Source organism: Prionailurus bengalensis, chromosome B1 (genome assembly GCF_016509475.1).
Source record: "Prionailurus bengalensis isolate Pbe53 chromosome B1, Fcat_Pben_1.1_paternal_pri, whole genome shotgun sequence".
NCBI lineage: Eukaryota > Metazoa > Chordata > Mammalia > Carnivora > Felidae > Prionailurus > Prionailurus bengalensis.
Window position 1 is genome coordinate 171,403,412 of NC_057344.1, and position 15,738 is coordinate 171,419,149.

General features: G+C 42.7%; 1 protein-coding gene across 14 annotated transcripts in view; it reads right to left on the minus strand.

Annotated features, from left to right (window-relative positions):
- LIMCH1 (LIM and calponin homology domains 1) overlaps positions 1-15,738 on the minus strand; it is a 330,666-nt gene that overhangs the window by 15,912 nt on the left and 299,016 nt on the right. For 9 of the 14 annotated variants that reach the window (XM_043572773.1, XM_043572769.1, XM_043572772.1 and 6 more), the window contains 5 exons: positions 11,883-11,923; positions 7,081-7,161; positions 3,820-3,912; positions 2,838-2,942; positions 1,344-1,474 (listed from right to left, as the gene is read on the minus strand). In XM_043572773.1, the coding sequence (XP_043428708.1) occupies positions 1,344-1,474; positions 2,838-2,942; positions 3,820-3,912; positions 7,081-7,161; positions 11,883-11,923 (451 nt within the window). Of the gene's footprint in view, positions 1-1,343; positions 1,475-2,837; positions 2,943-3,819; positions 3,913-7,080; positions 7,165-11,882; positions 11,924-12,690; positions 12,766-15,738 lie in introns of all 14 variants that reach the window. The other 5 variants (XM_043572771.1, XM_043572767.1, XM_043572776.1 and 2 more) reach the window with 3 other exon arrangements.

Genomic DNA, 15,738 nt, shown 5'->3' on the forward strand with positions numbered 1-15,738 from the left:
TTTTCATGACCCACCAGTTTCATAAGCTTGGAAACCATTATTTCTGATGTCTTCCCCACCTCCCTGTCCATAAAGCTCTTCTTCCAATAATATCAAGGGATGCCAGGGCTAACTGGAATCTCCCAGATTTTCATGGGAGAGGACTTATTGTAGAAATCACTTAGGCCGCATAGGATTTGGGCAGCCCATACTAATCACTGGCCTCGCAGTAGATTCTGTATGCAAAGGAAGGAGAGATGGAGGAGGTTTAAGAAAGTTTCTGGGAAAAACAAGTTTCAGGAGATGACAGGGAGTGTCTGGAGAACCAGTGGAAACCCATGTATAATGCTTGGCAGTTTCATTCAGATATTCCCGAGTAGTGGCTTTCGTTGCACGAAACTTGGAAGTTCCTTTGAAAAGCGTTAACTGGAAACAGGCGTGATATTCCAGAGACTCTGCAGACTCTGGACCTGGGCCTGAAGCTCCTATGTCCACAATTCAACCGGTCTTCCAGCTGATGGATATGGGAGAATTCTCAGAGCAAATCCCACCAGAAGAGCTCAGCTCCCAGCCACACTTCCAAATTAGACCATCTTTGACGCTTAGCCTTTCATGCCTGTGGGTCCCTCTGCGGATGCTGTGTGTGGATACACATGCTGTATATATGCACGCTTGTACATGTGCACGCACACACATGCTGGCATGTTTGCTAATATCTCCCTGGTATCTCAGAGTCCCAGAAGCAAACATCTGTCTCACAAAAACTTGCTGGTGGCAGGGTACTGCCAGCTTCCTGGGATTCTGTGGGCTCCTTCCTTCTAGGAATAAACTCACTATAGCCGATAGCTACAACTGGATTCTGTTCCAGTTTGAGCCAGCTCTGAAGGCTCCACAGGTTTCTTCGTGTCCTTTTCTGATCTCCCATGGGACACAGTGGAACCCACGGGGTGGGGTGATTAGCCACAACCAATGTGTTAGTTATCCTTTATATTGTCACCCAGAATAAATGCAGCTTCTCGCACCTCAGAGGATAGTGGCAAAGTCCAGTAAAACCACAGTGGGTAAGACCCTAGGGCCTCATTTCAACCTCCCTCCCTCCAGACACATTAACCATTTCAGGTGAACGATATTTAGATTTGGAGCTTTGAAGTGACAGCATGTTCCTTTGACGATCTACACTATCTCCCCTTCCTCAGACTGACTTCAGAGCTATTAGAATGTGTTTAAGCAATATGTAATGTATTACTGGAATGATAATTTCAAGGCTGAATATGATCTGCATTAGAAATGGGTACCCTTTCTGGGAGCGAATGGGCAGAGCCTGGCTTTGCACATTTAGATGGACAGCCTGGTACAGTTCATACCTGCCCTTTTCCTCCAGTGAATGACCTTCCTTGGTCTTGAGCAATAATAAATCATTTTTGTCCCCTTGGACTGGTTTCTTCTGTCTTATCTGTTGTTCCTCCTCTCGGCAGTTTTCCAAGTCCATTTTATTCTAATGGAGAAAACAAGGATAATATTGAATATAGTTTTTAAACACACTGGACAACACTCATCTCTGGCCATGGGATATTTGAAACATTTTTTCAATCACATTGCCTACAATTAAAAAAACAACTGTCTAATTTAACTGATTGGTAACTGATTTCCAGTGATTTGAAATAAGTGTGTAATCTGGATCTCTCTCGATAGTTATCATGAAAGAGAAATGGTTAGAAAACCCACCTTTCAAAATAAAGTCAGAGGAGTCTTGGCTTTCTAGTGCTCATGAGTTATTATGGGTTTTTTTTTTTTTACACAGATTACGGACTATTCAAGTCTTGGTATGACTTCAGTTCCATATCTCCACCATCTTACTGGGAGGATATGGAGGTAGACCTGCCTTTCTAGGCTGTCTCCAGCCCCTGAAGACACATATAAATTTCATGTGGAATCTGAAGAGTGAGTTAGAAGCAACTTTCATGGAAGCTGGTGGGAGAGCATATTGTTGGTATCCTGTTGCCACTATGTGGTGCAAAGGAACGTACGGTGTGGCAGAGAGGAATACATGTCTACTGAAGAAGTGAATGATGGGGAGTAAGAAGGACATTCCAGCACGGGGCTCCACTAATCAGGACCTTGCCAGCCAGTGCAGAGAGACTTTGGTTGCCAGCCTGTGGGAGCAGACATGGCCCCAGTAATGATTTTACTGCTCCCTAGGAAGTGTCTCTGGAGTTTTGACCATGGCCACATAGTAGCTGACATGATTCCAGGAAAATAGCCAGTCTTGGATTTAAACCGGTAAGAAACTTGGCCTTATTGTTTAGTACTTCTATTTAGGTTTATTCATTTCACAAATTGATTTTATTTTATTTTTATTTTTTTATTTAAAAAATTTTTTTAAAGTATTTATTTTTGAGAGAGAGAGACAGAGAGAGACAGAGAGAGACAGAGAGAGAGACAGAGCATGAGCAGGGGAAGGGCAGAGAGAGAGGGAGACACAGAATCCAAAGCAGGCTCCAGGCTCCGAGCTGTCAGCACAGAGCCTGAAGCGAGGCTCGAACCCACAAACCGCGAGATCATGACCTGAGCTGAAGTTGGACGCTTAACTGGCTGAGCCACCCAGGCACCCCGATTTTATTTTTAATTTTTATATTTTTAATTAGAGAGACAGAGAGAATGCAGAGGAGGGGCAGAGAGAGAGAGAGAGAGAGAGAGAGAGCGCATCTGAAGCAGGCTCCATGCTCACTGCAGAGCCTGAGGCAGGGTTCACACCCATGACTGTGAGATCATCACTGAGCCAAAGTTAAGAGTCGGACACTCCACCACCTGAGCCACCCAGGCATCCCTCAAAAATTGCTTTTAATCTGTGATCTCACCACTGCCCCACTGCCCTCAGTCACAGAGGAAGACGTAGACAGCTGGTCTGCAGAACTTGAAGAAACGGTAAATGGAACCACAGTGTCTTCAATTATTTTGCGCTCCTAAAGGGAAGAATAGGAATTAATGACAGGGAGAAAATATAAAATCATATTTGTCATGAGAAAAATTTCATTAAGGAACTTTAGGAAAAGAATATTGGAATTATGTGCAAAGAAGCAGGGCACTAAAAACAAAAGGTATTATTTCCCAAAAGCATGTAAATCAGATAACATTTTCTATGGGAAACGATTTAGAAATTAGCATTTGGTTTAGAAAAACAAAGTCTTTGTGAATTACTTAGTCTGATTCAAGAAGCCTAATTGGAAATGATTTTAGGGATCAGTTTATGCAGAAAAATGATTAAAGATAAATTCAGAAAATTAATCATAAACAAATTTTAGATAATATACGTTAAATGTAGCTCCCTTCTAATTCTCTAATGTGGTCTGGTTTGTTCATCTAAAGAAATGAGACCAACAAAACCAAATTCTCCTCCCTCCGAATCTCTCTAGTGCCACACAGTGAATGCAGTGGGAAGGATTCACTTAGCCTCACTACCAAAATCATCCTCCCCAAATGAACTGACTACTCCCAAACATGCTTTCCTCAAAGCAACCCACAAATAAATACTTTCATGTCATCTCTCTAAGGTAAGTCAAGAATCTGACTCTCTGCATAGAGAAAAGATAAAATTATATTGTCACCCCTGACCGGGACTCAACATGCCTTTTATCACAAACTATATTTGGGGGGAATTGTGGTCTTTCAGAGTCTATAGGAGATGACTCTTCGGAGAAGTAGACAGGGCTCGGCTGTGGGTAAGGAGAATCAGACACAGCCGCATGCATACAGGTACCACGGACAAAAAAAAAAAAAATGCATTGATAGAATCTGAGGAATCAAAACTACAAGTCAAATTCCTTCTTGGGAATTTCCTACCTCCTCGTAGTATCTGCGTTCCTCCTCTTCCACCTCCTTCTGAGCCTTTTCCCACTCTTCTTTCAGCTTGTTCTGTTCCTTCTGGTATCTCTCCTGTTACAGAATTCCCACAGATAGTTCTTGAACTGACCGTGGCACACGTACATCACTGGGACATTTCTCTCCCACCTCTAAACCACCGTGAACAATTTATCACAAGACTATCTTGCTACGACATTCTGAGTCTAATCCATTCACACAGCAAAAGGGGAATGCTATTTTGTGGTACTCCCAACATGTTAGGAGCCTAAAAATCCTACCAGAGAGCAACAATTTTCTGCTGTTGGTGTGCTATAGAATTGTTTTCAGATATATGAGTGGACATTTGCTTATGGAAAGAGAAAGGATAGAAGGACTACCAGACTGTAAGATCTTCCTTCACTTGGTTTTTGTCCTGGGAGGTAGACTAAACTGATGGTTTGTTTCTACTGAGCCCTTCAGAGAGGAGTGTTGCCATTTCACTAATAGAAATATGTTGCCACTGAGAGGGTCTGATAAAAGACAAACCAGAGGGGCGCCTGGGTGGCTCAGTCGGTTAAGCAGCCGACTTCGGCTCAGGTCACGATCTCGCGGTCTGTGAGTTCGAGCCCCGCATCGGGCTCTGTGCTGACAGCTCAGAGCCTGGAGCCTGTTTCAGATTCTGTGTCTCCCTCTCTCTCTGACCCTCCCCCGTTCATGCTCTGTCTCTCTCTGTGTCAAAAATAAATAAACGTTAAAAAAAATTAAAAAAAAAAAGACAAACCAGAAACCAACCAAACAACAACAACAAAACCTTGTGGGTTTCAAGACACACAATGCAGAAAGGTCCAAAGTGGACAAGATGATAATTAGCTGAGTAGCTGAGTTATTCTTTGCTTGCAGCCATTCTCCCAGAATGGAATCTCCCCAGGTTTAAGTAACTTCTGAATTAAGAGTAGCTTGTAAACAGCCCATTAGAAGGCTCCAGCATCAGAACTGCCATTACTGTTTTCGGAAACAATACAACACCAGTCACCACTTCTGGGGGAAAAAAACACTCTGAATAAGGATGGCTTCAAAAATGTGCCTGGAGTCCCTTGGACAGCTGACTAGAAGAAATGAATAAATGGAGATTAAAATTAGTGCCTAAAATGGGAGCTGACACCCCAGATGTCTTGGGAATGGTGCCTGTGACATGCCAGAGACAACGGCATCACTGAAGTGTACCACACACAGTCGAATATTTTAGTCTAATTACTGTCAATCTTCTCTCTGAGGCTAAAACAAGTCTGCTTCTATCTTGCTGGAGAAGGCACTGAGATTTCCTCCAGGTATCACCTGTGATGTCATTATCTTAGGAGCAAAAGGGCTCTACTGGGATTGCCTGGAGCCTTGATGTTCTTATTAATGTTCTGGAAAAGCCATTGTTGGCCAACCCATGGCCAGCTTTTAACTCTAGGTAAAAATGTTGTTATCAAAACCTAATCTTATAAAGTTTCTGAGAGGGACTTTAGGGGCCTTTCAGAGAGAGGCAACAGACTCTAACACTTAACAGAAACTGAAAAACAAGCAAAGCTTAGGCTTATTGGTTCTAGGAGCTCACATCACATCCTCCCCTCACCAGGAGGATGAACTGAGTGAGGGAGTGAAAGATGCCATACATCTATGCCACACACACACACACACACACACACACACCAGCACATACCAACACACACGTGTACACACACCAGCACGTGCACACACGTGTGGACACATGCGTGAACACACACGTGCCCACACCGGCAGGCTCGCACAGGCACCTTGCCCCAAAGCTCACAACCCTGCAGTGCCATGCTGCGTAACAATTTGGTGGGATAAGAATAACACGTATGTCTGCATCTGTAACGGTGGCCTCCTTGGAGACTGTAAGTGACAGAGTGCCACCCTGGGAAGCACGCTTGCTTGTCTTCTTTGTGGGATTTCTGACTCTTAGCTGTTCACCACTTAGCTGGGCAATGGGCATCTGAGTTCCAAGGGAACAGTAGATGCCCATGGCTGGTCTGGGGTCTCCCAGTGGACCTGAAAGTCCCCACAGTTCTGGGACTTTGCTCAATCTGGGTTCTCACTAATATGTGGGTATTTATCCCTGTGCACGTTGGGTTAAAGATTTAACCCTGTGCAATTTTGAAAAGTGTTAAACTTAACTGGCAGACCTAAAGCTATACTATAATTAACTATCTAAACTGACCCCTGCTCCCAGCCCCTGGGAATTAAGCCAAGAGTGGCGGTCAAAGCAAAAAGATAAGGAAAAAGAAGTAAAACACACCAGCCTAAAGTCATCAAAATTCATGAGGTTTAACATTCTTTTTCTTTATGCTCTTTTGGTAAAATCAGCACTAGTTGGAATACAGCAGAAAGAACATGAGTTTTAAACTCATACAGACTTGTATTTGAAACCAGGCTCAATAACTGTTAGCTGTCTGACCTTAACTTCTTTGAAACTTAGTTTCTTCAGTTGCATACTTGGACTATAAGGCATACTTTGAAGAGTTTTATGAGGATTAAATTAGATGTATCAAGCACCAACAAATATGCCAGTTCTTGGCACATGCAAGTACTCAGGTTAGTTTCTAAGATTAGTAGGTTACTTTTGGAATCCTCACTACTCTACAAAACTGGCTTGGAACAAGCAGCACCATGATCAATTTACTCCCAAAAGTTTTCTAGGATTAAAAATGAGCAGCCTTTACTCAAACATGGAGCAAACATTTCCACTGAAGGAACAAGACCCAGGCCACATTTTATTTCACATGTATGTTACCAAAGAGTTTTTTGATCATTCATCCCCACTGCTACTTGGACTGGAATTTGAGTGGCAACTAAGGAGGTGATGAATGGATGGGTTGGCCCCTAATACTTGGGTTTTTTCTTTTTAGATTTTATTTTTAAGTAATCTCTACACCCATCGTGGGGCTAAAACTCACAACCCCAAGATTCAGAGTCACATGCTCTACCGACTGAACCAGCCAGGTGCCCCCTTGGATTTTCTTTTTTTTTTTTTTTTTTAAGTGAAATGCTTTTTCATTGTGTTCATCAGTGTAAACTCTGGCAGGAGGAATCAGACACAGGACACTGTTGCACTGGTACCAAGGGAATGGCCTTAGACTCACCAACTTCTGAGAAGAATCCAATTCCACGCTTTCCTGTGCTAAAAACTTATTTAACAGTAACGATGAGAGCATCATCTAATGGAAAATAACAAAGCAGTGAGCCCAGTCCTACCTGGAGCAAACGTTCCTGCTCCTGCTGCCATTTTTCCTGTCTCCGACGTTCCTCTTCTGGGTCCCATGCCCAGAATTTAAACTGCTTAGAAAATAAAACCACGATCAGAACTAAGCCACGTCCTCAAGGCCAGGACGGGGCAAGGGACGCAGTTAGCTTACAGACTGGCACTCCGACATACAGAAGTTGAAGCCTCCACATGTCTTAAAGACCCTCTTTGCTGCCGGAAACCACTTTTTAATCCTAATTCCTCTTTGGTTTACTTCCAGGAAGCTGGTATGATCTGTGAACCTTTTTGCAGCTAATGAAAACACGAAGTAACTAGCCCCTGGCATGGGAAGGCTTTGGCTTCATTTCTTTTAGAAGTGATCTCTTAAATGTATGCACGCTTCTAAGCATGAGATACTCATTCTGCGTATCGATCCTGGTCCAAGCAAATCGGAATGCTTATTTCAGCAGAACTGTATTTTGTGAGAAGTGGTGTTTGCCATACTATACAACTCATCTTTTTTTTTTTTTAATGTTTATTTATTTTTGAGAGAGACAGAGTCAAGTGGGGGAGGGGCAGAGAGAGGGAGAGAGAGACACAGAATCTGAAGCAGGCTCCAGGCTCTGAGCCGTCAGCATAAGTGGCTCAAACTCATGAACTGTGAGATCATGACCTGAATCAAGGTCATTTAGCTGACTGAACCACCGAGGTGTCCCCTATAGGACTCATCTTTTTTTTTTTAAATGTTTATTTATTTTTAAGAGAGAGAGACAGAGCACGAGCAGGGGAGGGGCAGAGTGAGAGAGAGTCAGACACAGAATCTGAAGCAGGCTCCAGGCTCTGAGCTGTCAGCACAGAGCCCGACACGGGGCTCGAACTCACCAACAGTGAGATCATGACCTGAGCCGAAGTCGCACACCTCACTGACTGAGCCACCCAGGAGCCCCCAAAACTCATCTTTTATGCTGCTATTGGTTTTCCATCACAGCTGTCTCTAAAGTGGGTTATTTAACTCACCAATGCTCACCAGCATCACCTGTGATTCAGGCAAGAGGGAGTCCCTGCCCTGGTGCCGAATAACCAACATACAAACTTAAAGACTTTTTTTTTTTTTTTAAGGGTTTTGTGAGCAGCAATGAATGCCAAGGGTTTGGCAGCAATAAATGAATGGGAATAACGGGAGAAGGATGCAAGAACCAAAGTGGGCAACCGGGTCACACAATATACAAGACGGAGGAGGTCCACAGGGGAAGAGAGATCACAGCTGGCCTCTGGGAAACTGGCGGCATTTAAACTTGGCCTCTCCAGGGGCGCCTGGGTGGCGCAGTCGGTTAAGCGTCCGACTTCAGCCAGGTCACGATCTCGCGGTCCGTGAGTTCGAGCCCCGCGTCGGGCTCTGGGCTGATGGCTCAGAGCCTGGAGCCTGTTTCCGATTCTGTGTCTCCCTCTCTCTCTGCCCCTCCCCCGTTCATGCTCTGTCTCTCTCTGTCCCAAAAATAAATAAACGTTGAAAAAAAAAAAAACTTGGCCTCTCCCAACACCCAGGGGAGGTGCCAAAGCAAACCACGTTCCCCACTAACTGTGCTTCTTCCCTTCCCTCTATTCTGATGGGCTGGTTTGGGGAAGCACCTAGAACTGTCTAGGAATCTAGAAAGAAAAAAAAGCAAGATGAGGCTGGTGGAATTTGAGAGGGGGGGAGGGCCTGGGGGTGGTGGGCAGCAGGCAGAATCTATCTACCTGAGCTGCCTGAGAAGCTGGACAGGGTCAGTTCTGTCCGAGGCTTAGATGGGTCTAGTTACTGCCCAAGACACCTGGGCCAGCTCACCCTCGGCTCTGCCCTGCCCCCAACAGATCCATGCTACCACTTAGGTGGACAAGGGCTGAGCTGGGCCAAGGAAGTGTCTCCGGGCTGAGAATGCAGGCCAGCCATGGGTGTTGCTTGATTTATAACAAGATAAATATTTATAACTTTAATGTATGTAGACACATGAAATGTGAGCCTCCATTGGTACTCTTGCTATGGTACCGGCAAATGGTTAGGATGATACCCACAAAAAAATCAAGGAAAGGTGGGCAAATCAGGTAGGGGAATGTATTTCCTACACACCACTCTTGGGATTCATACCGCGATTGGTAAACTAAAGGCTCTGACAGGTTATGCAGGAGAAAAGCTATTTATGATATTTAACTGTATATAATTCAAAATTTCCCAAATTTCCTTGGATGATCATAAAAAGTCATCCAAATGGGATTCCAGATAATAAATTAGGAATTAACAGTGTTAAAGGTTGGCTCCACTTGGCATTTTCCTAAAACTAAGAAGCCATTTAAGTGTTCAGAACACCTCTCGAAGGAATGACCCTTCTTTGTCTTTTAAGGAAAAGGGTGTGGTTCTGTGAACAAAGCCATAGGGAGTCCAGTGGGGAGAGTCTGTCCAATCGTGGTGGAAAAAAGAACAACAATTAGGAATTATTCAATTTTCAGATTTTACCAGGCAGTAATTGCAAGAATAAGTAAAGTGTGAGCAGACAGAAGGGAGCAGTGTGGGGTAGGGAGATTGAACACAGAAGAAAATAGGGAATATTTGTTAAAAAGAAAGACAAAAATAATGTCTTCAGAGGAAGAAAGATAAAGAGGAAGATACTTGCGTGATAAACAAAAGGGAAAGCAAAGTGATCCCGCTCCTTCCTTTGGTGACTATTTGCTGAGCACCAGTGTGGGCCAGGTGAGGATACCAGCTGGCCAAGGGTCCCAGCCTTGTGGAGCTCACAACTGAGTGTGTGGGGAGGGTGGCTGTGAAGGAGTGACCAATGTATAAATGACACCAGAAGACAGTGTGATAACTATCATAAAAGAGATCTAAAAGCTGCTAGAGAAAGTCAGAATGAAGAGCATTTAGCCCACTTTGTTCTATAATTTATCTGTTTACAAATCTGTACTTTCTTTGGCCTGGGGTTTCCTAGGCAGAGAGGACCCCTTATCCCCCTAAGTATCCCAGGACCGTGCACTTTTAGGCCTTCAACAGATGTTTGTTGAATAAATGGATGGAATCACCTCAGGCCAAGGAATGCATCTCCTTCTCTCCCCTTTCTAGACGCTGAGCCAGGCCACTCCAAGTCTGACTGCAAGCGTTCTCATCTTTTGAGGTCAGCATAATCCAAGCTTAGTTCCTCTTCAAGCTTCTCTTATTTTCAAATGTCACTTATTTTTCTGTTCTATGAAGAGCTATCATTGAAAGAATGTCAAATTTGGGTGGGTATTTTCAGAGAATTCACTTATATAGGTCAGTAATTTGTTTCTTTCTTGTTCTAGTTTCCATAAACCAGAAATAAGGACATATCTCTTCAGGGCACCCTTCCCCTCCACCCCTGCCTAGGGGTACAAGAACAATATGACTCTGTTGCTCCCATGTAAATTAAGATGGAAATCAATGTGTTTCGTATACTCTTAATGTGCCAAGGATGCCACCTCTGGGATCCTTCTGGGGGTTCCCACGCACCGGGAGTATACCCAGCTTCCTGAGAAACTCAAGATTCCCAGTACTGGCTGGAGACTCAGCCTGCACAAGTGGTTGCTAGTTCTGGAATGTGGCTGGAAATACTTAGGGCTGTGTGACCCTTCCCCATTCTGCACAGACACTTAGGACTTCTCAGAGTGCGACAATGTACCTATAGATAAGAATTGGTATTGGCGGGGTCCCTGGATGGCTCAGTCAGTTAAGCATCTGACTTCAGCTCAGGTCATGACCTCACGATTCATGAGTTTGAGCCCCGCACTGGCCTCTGCTGTCAACACAGAGCCTGCTTCGGATCCTCTGCTTCCCTTTCTCTCTGCCCCTCTTCCGTTTGCACACACTCTCTCTCAAAAATAAACAAACATTAAAAAAAAAAAAGAATTCCTATTGGCTATGGTGGGCCTTTTGGATTAGCCACTGGGAGGATTTGTTCATGGATCAGGCACTGTGTTAGAGGCTTCATGTAATTATTTCGATTAAAGCTCACAACATCCTGAAAGGAGAGATTATGATCTCATTGCATAATCAAGGAATATAAGGTCCAAAGAAGTTATATAACATCTGCAGGGTCATATGTTAGTAAATCTGGAATCAGAGGTGCAACGGTGATCATGTGGCTACACCTCGGGGGCTCCGGGGAAATGCTACAGTTGATTGTGCCATCGAGGAAGTCTCCAAAGCCAGTGGAGTTTCAGAGGCTGAACAAGATGCCAGGCCCAGCACTGGGAACACGCAGTTCAGAGAAAAGTCAGGTCTACAGAGAGCGTTCACGTACAATTCAGCAGCAAGCGGTTGCCACAGCATCATGTGTCGTAATGTTTACTTTTAGCAAATGACTTTTTTTGATGTAATTGAAAGAAAATATTGAAAACTAAACATACAGTTAATATTACTCAAGATACTCATTGTGAAAAGGAGTGAACAGGGGCAGCGTGGGTCTCCCAGGGAGTTTTAGCTGCGCCCTGTCTGTCGACAGTACACTATTTCAAGTATTGAAGTATTACCCTCGGTTAAAACAATGATGTCGAATGCTGATAAGAGCTGCATGTTTTAATACTAATTCCTATGGTCACCTTCATCAGATTTTACTTTCCTAACTCACTTACCATTTTGTTTCCAGGCATATCACAACTCTGTGTAAGGATAAACCACCCGTATAATGTCTTTCCTCACATTGCACCGGAGAGCATTACACAAGACTTTTAATTATTCTTTTATAATCATTTAGAGTCCATTTTTGATTGAATTCTTTTTAAGCAAATCAAATACTTTATAAATTAAAATCACACAGCTACTTACAGGTGTCGTTACAGGTGACTTTTCACTGCCTGGAGAATCCACTGTACAGAAAGAAAGAAAAGGAAAAAAAAAAGAAGATTAAGCAGCTGCTAACAGTGTATCTCTCTGATCCTCTGAGTGGAGGGTGGTTCCTATGTCAGCCTTAGATCAATTTTTTTTTTTTTTGGTAAGCCAAGAGCATTAGAAGATCATAACAAAGCAGACCCTTGAAGCAATTTGTACCCATCACCAAAAGGAGTTATGACCAGTGTCATATGATTGATCACATCAATTAGCACCAGAGACTAGACTATAAGAAGCAAAAATTATAGGTGCTGGTTTTTAATGCCCCCTGCATTCCAGCTTGCTTGCCCGGTTCCCTCACTGTCTGACATGGAGAATTATCATACAGGGAGAGGCCAGACACCATCCAGAAAGTAAAGAGAGGGACACAGTTAACAAGAGAACCATTACCGGTTCCTGGCAAATACTTCTAACCTTTGTTTACAAAAAAAAAAAAAAAAAAAAAAAAAAAGAGAAGAGCAGAAAAAATGATTTTGAATGCCTAGTTTTTGTTTTTTTTTTAAAAGAAAGAGCTGAATATTATGTCTTTAGATTTTCAAAATCAAAATAAAATTCTATGCATTTCCTTCCAATTTTAGTATAACTGGTACCGTTACCAAAGAACCAGCTCTTTGCTAACTGTGTGTCAGAAACAAGCATTTTTTTTTTCTGAAATCAGAAATGAAGAAGAATACCAGACAGTATCGGCTGCCCCCAACATGGATTTTTGCACAAAAGAGATACAGCTACCCAGTATGCATTTTACCTGACTGGGAGAAAAACTGGGAACGTCGCCAAGAGTTCTGAACTCTAAGCGGAACACTGGCAATGCCAGGCGACTCTAGATCAGATGGCAGAACAGAACAAACAGAAAACCATGAGGACGGGGTGAGAATTGGATAGAACCACGCTCTCAAGTACTGAAGGACGTTTGGCTGTAGTCGATACAAGAGTTGAGAAGGAGGGACTCTAAAGTACAAAATATCCCAATAAAACTCATACAAAACCTGAAGACATGGACAAAAGCCAGTAGAAATGGGACAGTTCCTGCCGTGGTTGGTCTTCCTTGGCGTTAGGTGAAATTTTATAGGCGCATACTTAATGGTGATACTGTTAAAAGTTAAATCTCAAATGATAGGATGATACGCTCTGCAAGAGCAAAACGCACAGTTTAAATTGCTTTTGGAGAACCCTGGGAAAGTATAAAAGACAGCAGAGATGAGTTCAATGATTCTTCTCTATCCTTTATAAAGCATATGTATGGAAGTCTGAGGCCAAAGTTATGCATGTGTGTAGCAAAAGGATGTGTAGATGTCTGTCTGTATAGACACAAGCTCACGGTCAGCATTTACATCCTTAAACTGGGCCCTGTGCAACTCTCACATCATTCTCAGTTCAAAGACATCAGTTTTAAAATGTGCACGTATTTTCCCAAAACACCAATATATCTTTGAACTGCTGGGAGATAGTTGAGAAAAGGAAAACTGTCACCTTCAAATGTATTCTGTGAATGTTTTCAGATTATTTAAAGGCTACTTATGGGGCGCCTGGATGGCTCAGTTGGTTAAGTGTCCAACTCATGATCTCACAGTTCATGAGTTTGAGGCCCACGTCGGGCTCTGTGCTGACAGTTCAAAGCCTGGAGCCTGCTTCAGAATCTGTGTCTTCCTCTCTCTCTGCACCTCCCCTGCTCATGCTCGCTCTCTCAAAAATATAAATAAACATCAAATTTTGTTTTAAATAATAAAAGAAAAATAAATGAAAAAGAGACTCCCTGTGTGTGTGTGTGTGTGTGTGTGTGTGTGTGTGCGCACTTAGGGGGAATCTGTGAAATATCATTAGGGCCCACCACCAGATCTTCAGTAGCCTGTAAATCAGTCTATAAACATACGAGTTTGTAGAAATGGGGGAGATATCATTGTCTAAGGGAGAGAGTATTAGGTATGGCTCCAAGATTCCTGATCCTAAATGTATAGCTTCTTTGGACTTGATGTGTGACCACAGACTAGTCACTTACACAGTTCCACTGACTTTTTCCTTTAAATTGAAGTACAACTGATGCACAACATTAGTTTCATGCACAACACAGTGATGGATAACTCTATACAGTATGCTATAGCACATACACATAGAACAAGTATAGTCACCATCTGTCACCACACAACGCTGTCACAATACCATGGACTGTATTCTCTGAGCTGTACTTTCTTTCCATCCGGTGACTTACTCATTCCATACTTGGAAGCCCGTATCTCCCACTCCCTCTGACTTTTTACATCTGGGCAAAGCCCTATACTTCCCCCTCTCCCCTCCCAATTTAAGACAAATTCTGTCTTTTAAGGTTACATTTATTAGAGGCCTTTTCTTCTCGAAGATAGGAATTTATTCACTGTGAACAAAGTATTACTGCTATTTTTATATCTCTTGACAATGTCTTTGGTCAGCAATTAAAACACATATTTCAAGTCAGTGGTTTGCAGAGTGTGGTCTCTGGATCTCCAGCATCAACATCACCTTTGGGAACTTGTTAGAAATGCAAATACTCTGGCCCCAGCCCAGGCCTACTCAGACACTGTAGGAATGGAACCCAGGGACCTGTGTTTTAACCAATCCTGTAGGGAACCCTGGCATGTACTCATATTTGAAAATTACTGCTTAAAGCCATATCTTTACAGTATCCATTCGTATTTTAAGACAAGCATTTAAGAAGAGCTTATTACTGGGAACCTGGGTGGCTCAGTTGGTTAAGCATCTGACTCCTGACTTCAGCTCAGGTCATGATCTCACAGTTTGTAAGACTGAGCCCTGTGTTGGGCTCTGCACTGACTGCAGAACCTGCCTGGGATTCATTCTCTCTCTCTCTCAAAAATATATGTAAGTACATTACATTACATTTAAAAATAAATTTAAAAAGGAATATCTTATTATTGCCTGGTATCTTGCTCTGTACTTCTATTCCTACTATTCTGAAACTACCAGATTATATTATTAGCACTTATTCTGGGGCAGGTATTGAGCTAAACACTTTTTTTTTTGTTTGTTTATCTCACTTAATTATTCCAAAACTCTTATGAAGTTGGTACTATTGTTTCCATTTTACAGTTTACAGGTGATGATAAGAGATTAGGAGATCTTGGTGGGGAAGATCACACAGCTAAGAACTAGATGAGCAAGAATTCAAACCCAAGCATTGTCTCCAGAGCCTGCAGCTGTCATTACAGCTTCCGTGAACCGGACAGGAGTACAGAACAAGTGTACATCGAATATACTTCTATCTTGAAGACTAATTTTTGAAATTCTCTAGTGGTACTAAATTTTACTTTTTATCATTCAACTCAGATAAAGCATGATGTAAGGTCCCTTAATTAACAGCACGTTTCGCAAAGTTGAAATGCACAACAGGTAACAGAATGTAAAAACATGTGAGACAAGAAAACTAATTAAGATGGCTTAAAATACATACTTCCTCTCTCTATTACTTCTCCACACAATTAAAAAGTGGTAGAAATAGGGCAGGATTAAAACCTGTCTAAATATGGTCAACTGCTGGCCCAGTTAGAAGACTTTATTTTTGTCAATTCCCCTCAGGACAGTAGGGCCGACAAATTTAAAACAAATGCTTGGAAGGCAGTATTGAACTTTTTTCCACATTAAGGAACCAGAGATCATCAGTGTATGTACTAATTAATTCCCTCCAAAGTACTTCCTGTTATACAAATAGAGCCCACCTTATCACCCAGCCATCAACCAGGGCTAAAGGAAGCCAACCGAGATTCTGCCAATTGTGGCCCCAAATAGCTGCCCATCCTTGAAA